The 13,670-nt window shown below is 36.2% G+C and overlaps 1 protein-coding gene across 1 annotated transcript in view; it reads left to right on the top strand.

Annotated features, from left to right (window-relative positions):
* Positions 1-13,670, top strand: part of LOC135223343 (reelin-like) — a 484,942-nt gene that overhangs the window by 378,886 nt on the left and 92,386 nt on the right. The window contains 2 exon segments of the mRNA XM_064261806.1: positions 1,347-1,432; positions 3,185-3,264. Coding sequence (XP_064117876.1) covers positions 1,347-1,432; positions 3,185-3,264 — 166 coding nt within the window.

The following is a 13,670-nucleotide window of genomic DNA, read 5'->3' as shown; positions in this document are numbered from 1 at the left end:
TGGCATGACTGGGTCTGAAACGACATCTGCATTGTATAGAAAAGGTAGAATTAGAGCACTTAGGCTTCTGCAAAACAATCAGGTTGTGCGAGAACAAAAGGATATAAATTTTATTCACCACACTATACTCGATTATTTGCACTTAGGCCAACTGTAACATGCAAGTAAAGTTGACAGGAATTTTCCCCAGAGCGGCACCTCTCTGCCGGTTAACGCCAAATTAATTTCCTTGAAATAAAACACTGCGTATTCTTCTCATTCCTCTTGAGACAATTGGAAGATGTCTGGGTGGCCCTCTGTCGTCTCTCTGTCAACTCACCTCTCTTTCTCTCTCTCTCTTTGGTTATTAGACAGAGTTGCTCCCAAATCCAGATGTTTCTGCTATACGACTGAATTACAACTAGTAAACATTAAGTAATCTTGATCAGTTTGCGAACCTTGGAAATAAAACATCATAGAAAATCGCCACTAACATAGCAATAAGCGAGTGTTTCTCGAAACTAAAATTTATTTTCTCAAAAGCAACAGAAAATATATATATATATTATATATATATATATATATATATATATATATATATAATATATATATATATATGTGTGTGTGTGTGTGTGTGTGTGTGTGTGTGTGTGGAAAGAATACGCAGTTCAAGGGAATTAGTTTGGCGTTAACCGGCAGAGAGGGGAAAATCCTTGTCAACTTTACATACGTGCATGTTACAGTTGGCCTATGTGAAAATAATCGAGCGTAGTGTGATGAATAAAATTTATATCTGTCTCTTACAGTTTAAATCGTACCCTTCTAGTTCTCGGCCACTACCACCAAACGATACCGTTTCTCTATTCTGTGACAATAACATGGATCTTTAAGTATCCCCTTTCCTCATAGGTTTGCAAATAATTACAGTCATATGCATGTGATTACAAACTATGCCATAGCCTAAACACTATTGATAATGGAGCTAATTTTGAATGCAGTTACGGTGAAAGATTAACCATAGATCAGAAGCCCAGTGTAGATGTGTCATTCATTCAAAAATCCTTCCATTGGTTGGGCATATTGCCAATACTATATATATTTTTATTGATTGATTTATTTAGTCTTTTATTTATTTTTATTAAGTTTTAATATATAGGCATTTTATTTATTTATTTATTTATTTATTTATTTATTTATTTATTTATTTATTTATTTATTTATTTATTTATTTATTTGTTTATTTATTTATTTATTTATTTTTATTCATGTTTTATACTTGCTCCCAAAAGCGAAAGCGTTTTTTTAATCTTTCTGTAAAACTGCTAATAAAGTATGTTATTTAACTGATGTGGTACAACTACTTTCAGGTAACTACTGTGAAAATAAATTTGCTATGCACGTGATGATGTCTACAGCCTCAGAGCCAGCGCTCATCGAAACAACAGACCTTCAGGTATGCTAAGACAAACTCCAGCCCCACGCATTCCTTTTTAAGGCCGAGTCGCTATCTATATGTTTAAAATATTCAAACGAATTCTTATTTCAAACTCTGACTTAATCAGAAGAAATAGTTTTAGAGCCTATTAAATGTGTCCTTTACCAACAGAGTACACAGAACAGAAAAGAGAGAAGTGACAATCTCAGAAGTCAAGTTTGAAATTTTGGAGAAAACCAGTTTTAAGTTTTCTGTAGAAAGTAAGGCTTTAGCAGGAATGTGCAATATGTGAAGCGTCAAACATAAGGTGTCACTGGTAACAAAATTATTCATAATGATTAAATACGAATATTTTACAAAATAATGGGAAAAACAAAATACTCTGACTTCTTTTTTATCACATATACAATATTTTTGTAAATGTTGAAATAATAATAAAATGCATTACTGCACCCACTGGACTGGAACATTTGTATTCAGACTTGACATTTGTGTTGATAGTAATCAAGGTTAAAGAAACGTTTTTCGCGGAATGCTTACCTTGGACGGAAGTTTACAGTCCACAAACGCATATTTTAGCTTCAAATATGCGTTGCATAGAAAGTCGAGTAAAAATCGTGCCTCCACGGTACGAAAGACTTGAATAGCTCTCTGCATAGGTCGTACGTATAAACTGCAATTCTAGTTTACAATAATATCAAAAACACCATACGATATTGTAAGTTGAGGTCACTAGTAGTACTAAATTAGAATTATTTCAAATACGCTGTCCAGGTATCAGCTATATATATATATGTATATATATATATATATATATATATATATATATATATGTGTGTGTGTGTGTGTGTGTGTGTGTGTGTGTGTGTGTTTGTGTGTGTGTGTGTGTGTGTGTGTGTTCGGTACATATGCTTCTAAAGTAGCCATACTAGATATACACCTTATCTCCAGTGCTAAGGCGTCATGATGTCCGTCGAGATCAGACCTGGCACTGGGGATAGGTTTGACATTAACTTTTCCCTCGCTCGACCATGTTATGTACGAGTTCTACGGGTGAGGTGGCATGCCGTCCATCCTCACCCTCCTTCAGATCCCAAGAATAATTCTAAATCATGTCCAAAACCAAGACAAAAGCCATCAACATAAAATCCATACCTTATAGGGGGAGGAAGCAGAAAAATGAAATGTTTTTAGTTGGATCAACAGCTAGGCACCAAGGCCAGCGAGAAAGTGGTTCCCACCAGGCATCAGAGCCCAGCTGCTGACCCCTAAGCCCACCCCCCCCCCCCCCATCCTCGGCAAGGCTTCAGCATCTGGGGGGTGGGGTGGTGGCTCCGAGGAACAGGAGTAAATTTGATAGACCTTAAATAAATCCCTACATTGAAATTATCTCCGGCCTTGTACAATTTTCTTCATCTTTATCAGTGTTATAAATATGAGAGCCAAATCAATCTCACCAGTGTGGAATTGAAGGTGTGAGTCTGTATTTAAGATCTTATCACAAAGAATTCTTATTTTTTGTGTATTGGTGGTTTTTCAAGTTCAGTATACCAAAATTTATGTTCTTTATCTGCCTCTCAGATGATATTTTTCGATTTGTCTGGGCAATTGGGTGTGACACTCGTCTGTTGTAACACCACAGGTAACATGAGAGTTAATGTTTTCCTTTTTTAATTTGTTCGTAAGCTGAATGCAACTACCATATTAAATTCTTGAATAAAGTGGTTATTTGACTGACACCTACTAACAGCCTGTAACCTCTTTGCTCAGATTGAGAAGAATCATTCTATCAACTTCCTGCTGGCACTGGGCTGTGGAGCAACGTGGGACAGCACCGCTGAACCAGTGAGGTAATACATATTACATTCTAACTTGAGCCATTTTACCTTAGGAGCTAAATTCAAGCTCACATTGTATATTATAAAGTATGTAAACTGCAATTATAACTTGAAAGCACTCATTTATTTTTATCAAAGATTAAATTTTGGTACGAATAAAACTTCCATAACTTCTTAAATCCTTTTCTGTCCAAAAGGACCGATCCTATTGTTTATTTCAGGTCATTGTCATTTACTTGTCAAAAGCGGAAGCGTTCGATGCACTGGAAGTTGTGACAAAGTAACTTTGTAGTTTTATCCAAGTTTTCCTCTGTGTGTGTTCAAAGGTCAAAAAATGTATTTTTTGGCTGATCAATTGTAACACAGTTGACCCAAGTTCAAAGCACATTCCTGTCTTACAATGATGAGAAATACTTCATTCAATATAAATTAATATGTTATGAAGGACAAACAATTGACAACTGTAACACTAAAGTCTGTTACGAGTCTTTAATTTATAGCCGGCGTTAGTATCAATGAGAAACATCAACTGGGTTCATCATCGTAGAATTTAAAAATAAAATGATTCACTATCATAAAATTTAACAATTAAATGATTAAGTGTCTTTTATGCAAATCTCTCAACGCATCCTATGAAACTATCTAATTGTTTTTTCATCTGACTTAGCCAACTTGGATTTAAAATGACAATACAGGTACTAGTGATGTTTACCTGTCCCTCTCGATTTCTATTTCTGCTTACTTGAGAGCCACGTTCCCGCCGTCCTTTCATTTCCTATCTTGTTTATTCTTTTGCCTTTACTTAAAAAACTCTGCCTTTTTGCTTCATACCTTGCTTTTTTTACCGTTGCTTCACAAGTTCTTGCTTTCTGCTTCTTCTTTTGTTTCTTCTCTTTCTTTCTGTCACTCAGCAAGGGGTAAGAGCAGCCATCAAATCTCTTTCTTCGTTTCCATCCAGTCCCTTTTCAAGGCTCACTTTCATGAGTATTGTCACTTTTATGCTTCTCACCTTGTATGCTGACAATAACATCATACCATACCACTTCCACCAATATTTCCTGCCATAATTGTGACATAATTCCTAATTGTGCCATAATATGTATATATATATATATATATATATATATATATATATATATATATATATATTATATATATATATATATATATATATATATATATATATATATATATATATATATATATATATATATATATATATGATATTATATATATATATATATATATATATATATATATATATATATATATATATATATATATATAACATATATATGTATATATATATATATAACATATATATATATATATATATATATAATATATAATATTATATTTTCGTATAGCGAGAGTTTGAATTCGCCTAAGATTTCATGATTGACTTTCAGCTAGCTACAGGGAAGGCAGGCGATGGAAATCAACAAAGGTAGGTCTCTCTTTCAATTAGGAGTTCTCTTTTTAGTTAATGGGGTCATTTAACCCCATAATCATATATATATATATATATATATATATATATATATATAAATATATATATATATATATATATATCTAGTGGTGTGTGTGTGAGTGTGTGTGTATGTGTGTGTGTGTGTGTGTGGTGTGTGTGTGTATAATTATGGGGTTTAAAGTGGACCCCATTTAACTTAAAAGAAAAGAGAGAACTCTCCTAATTGAAAGAAAAGAGGACCCTTACCTACCTTTGTTGATTCCCATCGCCTGCCTTCCCTGTAGCTAGCTGAAAGTCAATCATGAAATCTTAGGCGAATTCAAACTCTCGCTATACGAAAATATAATATTTTTCCCAAAATAACTAACATGAAAAATGAAATAAAGTGAATTAAAGAAATCTCAAAAACATAATTAAAACACCATTACTCTTCTACGAAATCATATTGGATAAAATGAATTAAAGAATTCCAAAAATCATTAAGGCACCATTACTACCTTGCATAACCATATCCCCATTGTCAAACGACTCTATAAGTCTTTATCGATAAATGTCAGATAAAAGTTTAGAGAATTCATTATTAAGTAGCAACAATGAAATGCATCTGAAAGAAAGAACCATAATTATCAAACACTGAAATACATCACGAGTGCAATGGATAAAACGTCTTATAAGTCTTTTCCCTGCACTTCCTGTTCACAGTTTCTAAAATCAATAGAATATGTAAAAGTTTCAAAGTCTTTATTTCACAGTACCTTATCTCCGTGGATCTCAAAGCACCTCCTATGGCATGGTTTCACACACAATGTCTGTCGTATAAATTCCCCTCATTAATTACCATACCAGAGATTTTATCTCATTCCTTGACTTCTAACAGACGTAAGAACGCACGCATGCAAATAGACACACGAACGTATGTATGCATGCATGTCTCCTCCGGTGTACGTGCGTTTTCTGTTCACTTGAACTCTCATGACCTCTGAACAGGTGCTTGAACATTCCGTTTATCCAGGCCATTTGCCTGTTGCGATTTCTTCGATGCGGCCGGGTATGTTAACGAAAATTTGTCCTATACAACGATTTAAGGAATTTGCTGTTTCACACACCCACATAAATTACTGCCGCAACATATCAGTATCGTTTCCCGAATGACCCCTTAAAATTCCCCACCATGGAATGACATCATCTAGAATTCCTGAAAGCAGTATAAATTTCTGAGTAATCAACTCCAAAAGAAAATATCAACAATTGGTCTCATACGGAACACCACAATATTGTCAGCACCAAACAACCTGTTTATTCAACACATCTCCAATCAGCAACATTCCTGAAATCACCATTAACCTTAAATTATCCCCAAATCCTCATTAATCCTCACTGGGAATCCTCAATAAATCCACACTGATACCATATAACCACATTAATCCTCAAAATCCTCATTGATACCACAGAACCACATTAATCCTAAAAAAATGTCCTCAAGAAATCTTCATTGTTACCACACAGGTACCCAAAAATTTTCCAACCCCATTATATAACCAACAATATAAAATACACCACCACAGGCTAAATCCTAAGCCATTTAAACACCGCCAAATATACCTCAGAGTAAACCATTTGTGATACTGCCACATGTATATCACGCCCAAGAAATCACCTCTTCGGGATGTAAACCTCAGAGAACCACAATCCACGAATTATCAACCATATAACATATACCGCCATATAACAACTGGTGAATATAACCTCATACAATACACCACCTCACCAAGGAAACTGTAAAACCACAATGCACCAGTAACCCCCCAAAGAGCCATAATACGACAAAGTCACCACCTTATTGGCTCATAAAACCACAGATCACCACCAAAAGTCATCACCAAAATTCAACACCACCAGAAATCAACACCACCAAAAGTCATCATCCCAAAAATTCCTTAAAATATTTCTCAACTCCATTGTATTTTCCCACATTTTTCACCGAATTATTCCATTATTACAACAATTACCCCAGGTTTTTACGCCAAATCGCTGCAGTTGTGCATAATAAGAAGCTAGTAAAAGAAATTTAAAAAATGTTACATAAGACCGATTAATCACATTTCGACATCCATTTGCAAAATCTAAAAGAAAATGTAACTGCGCAATGTACCCTTCATTTTTCCCGTCCTCTTAATTTTTGATATATGTGTCAACTTCGACCGACTACAAATTTGTTTCCTCTATTTTCTTTAATAACTCTAAAAGGACCCTCAAACTTTGGACCTAACTTGTAATTTAATTAATTTCTCACATTAATTTTTAGGAATACATTATCTCCAATAGCAATTTAACATCTAATGATTTCTCGTTGTTTCTTTCCACCATTTCTCGGGTCTTAGCCTCGCGATTACGGCTGAGACAAGCATGTCTCTCCTTTGCTGTGGAAATTAATGCATCAATTATATCCTCTCTATGATGAGGTATACACAACAAATCAAATGTGCCTCACGCTTGCCAACCAAACAATGCTTCAAATGGAGACATTTTAATGGAATCACTGACCATAGTATCAATGTTATATCTAACTGTATCTATAATCTATTCCGCTTTCTATCATTTCCTCCTATAGTCTTCCTGAGAGCTTCGAGCACTTTCCTGTTTGCTCGTTCATATAACCCATTAGCTTCAGGTTTGCGTGGAATAATTTTTACTTTATGTATCCCCATGACTTCTGCTAGACACTCTAAGGTCCTGTTTACAAATTCTCTCGGTCAACAAAACTTTGGGCGAGCCATATCTGCAGATGACCCCATTGAAAAATGCTACAGCCACTTCTTCGGCAGTTTTATTCCTAAGTGGAAAAATTTTCATGGTCCTTGTTAGTTCATCTATTACTACCAATAAATACCTGTGGACATATTTTGATTCACAAAATTCACCAATATATCCATGTATATTCTTTGAAAAGGTCTACTTGGTATCAGATATGACCATAATTTGCAAGAAGTTACAAATGTGGGTTTGCAAGCATTGCACACTGTACACTTTTTCACAAAATTTTCCACATCTGTCCACATATTTTTCCAAATATACTTATCCGCAGGAATGAACTTAATTCGCTTCTTTGTCTTAGGGACAGAAAAATCTGCAATTGCTTTGACTTTATCATCATTTACTCTAACTCCCTCTTTAGATATGACATGACCTGAATATGTAATTTGCTTCTTCAAGAAGGAACACTTAGCGAGCTTAATTTTCAAACCTGCTAACCTAAGTCTCCTAAGTACTTCCTTAAGCACTTCCATGTGATGCTGGATCAAGTCTGTTGCACTCAATGTATCATCCATGTACACAGGACATTTTTACCCAATAACCCGTGCAAAGCTGTGTTTACTAACCTCGTGAAAGTCATAGGACTACCTAACAAACCAAACGGCATCCGTGTAAATCCAAAATGTCCCTTGGGCACCGAGAAAGCCGTATATTCTTTACTGTTTTCACTAAGAGGAACCTGCAAAAAACCCTGAGCTAAATCAGTTGAACTATAAATATTATGTCCCCCAATTTCTACAAGAAGGTCTGGTATGTACGCGACTGGATAACGGTCGGGGATTGTTTTCTCATTCAAACGTCTAAAATCGACGCAAACTTGGACAGATCGATCCTTCTTAGGAACTGCCAACGAAGGAAAGTTGTATGGGGATGCACTAGGTCTAATAATTCCTTCTTCTTCCCATGTACTGAACTCTTTCTCTACCTGTTCTCTGATTTTGAAAGGTATGCGGAATGCTGGAATAAAAATGGGTTTTGTCCCTTCTACTAGATTCACCTTATGTTCTAACACATTAGTCAGTCCTAACTTATCCCTTTTTAAAGCCACAGTATCTCTAAATTCAGCCAAAAGTTCGGTTACCGCTTCTATATGTTCCTTGTAGTCAGCATTAGGTAAATGTTCCGTAAATATTTTCTTTCTTATTTGCATTTCTGCCTCTAAAAACTCAGTTTTCCCCCTCTACAATAGCCACTGAACCACGAACATTATTCCAACCTTGGAGGTCTACCACATTAGTGTTCTGATACAGTTCAATAATTCCGCCCATGTAACACCAGTATGTGATACTCTGTTCACCGACACAGTGCTAATAACCTCTCTTACTTTCTCGCTACCCTCAATTATGCACACCTCTTTGGGTCTTTTCACTTTAAAATAACATCCTTAGATAAAACACGTTTTTTTGTGGTCATAATACATGGCATCCTATTGTTCGACATCCGCATAAATATCACCTTACTTAAACCAGTGTCCGTTATTTCATCCACCATAACCCCAATGTTAGTATCAGTATCACCATTGTTATTTCTCATATTACCACTGTTAATGCTGCCAAAATTGTCACCAGTACCCTTACTATAAGCACCATTATCACTGATATCCCCACCATAGCCGCCATTGTCACCGCCATTATCCCAAATATCCCCATTAATACCACCGTGATCGCCAATATCCCCGTTATAATCATCAACACCACCACCAGTAAATCCTCTAGTATCACTGATCCGGCCAACAATTTCGCCCATATTATTACCAATATCACCGCTGGTATTCCCCATATTAACCTCTGTATCCTCAGTTTCACTTACATCCACATATGGAATAAAAACACCCAGTATCCTGTCATGCCACTAACACCTGTATGGACCGATATCTTGTGTCTCCTACATGCAGGATGGCCCAGCAAAAGTCTGTTGCCCAACACAACCCCTTTTATCACCAAAAATGGTTCTATTAGTAAACCGTATTCTTATAAAATATAAGGTATTTAATCTATGGGCTTGCACATCGCACACCGTCTCCATTGAGGGTTTCAAAGGGCATTGAGAGAACATGGACTGATACACCTTATGATCAAACAGATTTACGGATGACCCCGTGTCAATGAAAATTTGGATCTTTCCATCCCCCACTATTCCCTCAACTATCGGCCTGGGCGTCCTCCACAAGACAACAATGGCACGTACAAATCATCTGTACCCTTTTTGTTGATCGACATCCCAAAAATTTCGCCGATCTCTTTGCCCCTTTGAGTAACTAGCCTGGGAAGTTCTCATATTATAACTCCTGAATTTCTGAGGTGTGGGTCTTGCATCTGAGATTGACAAGACTGCCAAAAGTGATCTGCACTGTTGCGTATTCCACAATATTTGACTACATACTTTCTTTGTGTGCCCTGGTTTATTACAAGCTGCCCTTGATCCATCGATCTTCTCTTATATTCCGCTTTTGCACACAAACGGGGAAGAGGAAATTCTGAGTCTCTTTGTATTGTATTTCTTGGACCGTTCTCATTAAAAAATGTACTGTCCACCAAGGGATATTTGGACATGTGTTTCTGATTTTGGGAATAAATCAGTTCCTCATCTGATGTGGGTTGAATCTTTTCATCAAAGCTATCTACAATGGCGTCTGGGATGTCGTTTAGAAGCATGGAAAAATGCACAATTTTATGTAAGTTGTTAAGTGAGATTTTATCACCGTTTACTGATGTGGAATTCTTTCATTTCTGTATCCATTCTCCTGCTGAGTCAAAAGGTTTTGAGCTATATTCAATAAGGTTTTTATTACCTTTCCTATTCTTGTAAAAACCTCTTAGGTCTCTCACTATATCTCCATGTTCCTTTGTTCCATAGGCGGCCCTCATAAATGCTTGTAATTCGGTCAATGACCAACATTTTGTGTATTGGAAACTACGGCATCTAAATGACAAATCCCCTTTATTGAAATCTAACAAGGCTTTTGCCTCTGTGAACGCCTCTGCATCATTTTTAATTCCCTTGGTGCCTAAGTAGTTATTCATTCCCTCAATAAAAATTTGCACTGACTAGGACAGCACGCCATCAACAATGCCCTGAAAAGGGTTAACTCCCATAATTATATTAGTTATCTTATGCACCAAGGTTTGACTGTTACCTGCTTCGGCCATTTTTTCTTCTTTAGGGGGACTCATCGATATATTTATCCCCACACAAACCACAAACACCAAAAGTAATAACGTGTTAATCCCCAATAAAAGAAATTGCTTACACAATTCCCAATAAATCGCTATTCCCAAACAAATATCTCCACAATTATTTCACGGCCAAGGTTATCAGCTGATCAAATGTGTCATGAACTTCGAAAGTCAGTGTTGAGATGTGCAAACAGCGAATTTCCTAAATTTTCGTAAACATACCCGGCCACATCGAAGAAAATGCAGACATGCAAATGGCCTGAATAAGCGGAATGTTCAAGCACCTGTTCAGAGGTCAAAAGAATTCAAGTGCATTGTTACGTCTGTTAGAAGCCAAGGAATGAGATAAAATCTCTGGTATGGTAATTAATGGGGGGAATATATATATATATATATATATATATATATATATATATATATATATATATATATATATATATATATATATATATATATATAATATAAAGGTATTTTGCTTCGTGGCAAAAAACTTTATTTATACATAGCATCACGTTTTATATACTTATCATAATATATATATATATAATATATATATATATATATATATATTATATATATATATATATATACATACACGGAAATATTGAACACATAAGAATGTGTTCCACACATAAATTTCTGACTTACATTGTGACCGAAATATTCATAGTGATGGTGTAAGGTGAATGAGGTGTTAGTAATTCACTCACCTTGATTTACCACACGCTCACACACACTCACATATTTTATATATATAAGGGCACTACTTATTATGAAAACAGCTGCTTGTAGCACTGGGAACACTTGGTCGGGTTCCGACATGTGCTGGGGACTTGGAGCACAAATATAAGGCCCCAGAGCATATAAGCAGAAGGAAGATCCACGTCTCAGCAGGAATGAAGGCGATACAATATCTGAAACACAGTATTGCTCGACAAACATGCGTGCGACACACAAAGGCACTGAACACGTGGGGTTGATACCTCCAAATATTCAGACTTGCTTAATATAAATCTTATGTTCTCAGAATTCCCTCAAAGGGCAAGAAATGACTGAATTACTTCACAGAACGTTAATGTATTGAATTGGAGTGTGTGAAACACAGACACCGAATTACATTTTCTCCCTTAGTCAAGTTTCTTAGCGCTGCTAATACTGGGAGGTTATTCAAGCAAGGAGCACTATTAAATCACAGACAAGGGAACCACAGCGCTTGAATTAGATTAGCTGTATAGAACAAGGCGCTCAGCTGTGGAGGGATGACAAGGGATAACTATGAACGATTGCACAAGCACAAAAATTGAAAGAATAAAAGAAAGTAAGAGATAAAGGTGACTGCCAACTACACCCATACATTACCATATATGGTTGTTGAATTCCGCTTCCTAAGGACGCCAATGAAGGACGGGAACTTCGCTCCAAATTCGTCAGGTAATGGTCCAGAATAACAGTCACATGGTGCACAAGGGCATGGGGCAAAGGTGGCAGCCCAGCAGGTACAAAGAGTTCCAAACTGGGTTAGAGTGGAGCGCATTGTGAGTCCAACTTCTCTCATTGACCTCTTTATCAGCTTCGTTTTGCCCTCTGGCGGTTTCTGGCTTAATTCTCGGCTTTTGGTAGCTAGTGCCCGACAGATTTCTGTAAAGACGGATAAGTGGCAGACAAACGAAGAGAGAAATGTTCGAGAGAAAGGAGGAGATCCTTTTGTGCTTGCTTAACTTTTAATTTTACGTTACTGAGTGGCAAAATGGGGGAAATAATATACCTCCCCAGCTTAAGAGTCATTTCAACCCTTGATGAGTTGAACTGGCGAAGTACCATTTTGTAATGAAGTAATTCTCTTTCTCCTCTATGGAATCTGATTACATAAGACTTAAACTAATGAATTTTGTTGTGGTCATGTAACACAAACACCGACACCTATTGACTCGCAACAATTAGTTATAAGTAGATTTATTTGTCTTTGGGCATCTTGCAAGATAGTCTTACTAGTTACAGTTACTTGAAGTTCCCTTGGAAAAGTCCCTTCAAGTACAGGTGAACACAAAAATCAAATAATTTTAATGTTTAACTGAATATTACCTTGCCCAGACGTATTAGCTAATAAGCTTATTATGATTATTTTTCTGAAATGAAATAATAACTAATTCTAATAACTAGGTGGACATATAATTTTATCTCACTAAATCTTAACTTATTCTAACCTTATTCTAGAAGGGTTAGTAATAAACGTAGTTCTATCATATATGGATACCATCTATTTAACCTGAGACGGTTCATGCTGTTAATTGGCCCTGAATGGTCATTACAGACACATTTCGCAGGGGTGTTAGGGACCCTGAGGTTTCGTAATACAATGGACTCAGTACCAAACGGATAGAATAAAAAATTAAAGATAGAACTAAGAAGTATGGGGGTGATTCTCGTTTGAGAATAACAAAACACAAATAATAAAAAGTAGGTAATTATTGATCACGTGTAAAATGAACGAAACATATATAAAATGGAGCCATGTTTTTAACAATACCAAGCTAAATATATAGTATTCTATCTGGCAATAAGTTTGTTCTAGTTTCCCTTAAATGAATACGGTGCCAAAAGTGGCACATACGGTGATAGTCCGGAGACTTTTAAAGGGCATCACTAGAAGCTCGGAGATGCCATCATAGTTGTTCCAAATGACATACTAATTCTTAATGACTGAATCACTGGTGAGTGGGCTTTGCCTAATCAGAGCATACAGTAGGGAAAGGGTGCCTAAGAGGCGACGATAAAGAAGGAAGGAAATTATAAATAAGAAGAGTAATAAGAAGGAAGTGAAAGTAGCAGAATCCAACACTCTCCTCAGGATGGAGGGCCAGAATTCTCTAAAAGAGTATGGCACTGTGCCAGGACACTAGTGCGGAGAGAGCCTATGGGTTCCTCCAAGGTTTCTGGAACCCTCGCCATCCTCTACC

This window comes from Macrobrachium nipponense, chromosome 8, assembly GCF_015104395.2.
Source record: "Macrobrachium nipponense isolate FS-2020 chromosome 8, ASM1510439v2, whole genome shotgun sequence".
NCBI lineage: Eukaryota > Metazoa > Arthropoda > Malacostraca > Decapoda > Palaemonidae > Macrobrachium > Macrobrachium nipponense.
This window is presented reverse-complemented; position numbering and strand designations above follow the sequence as displayed.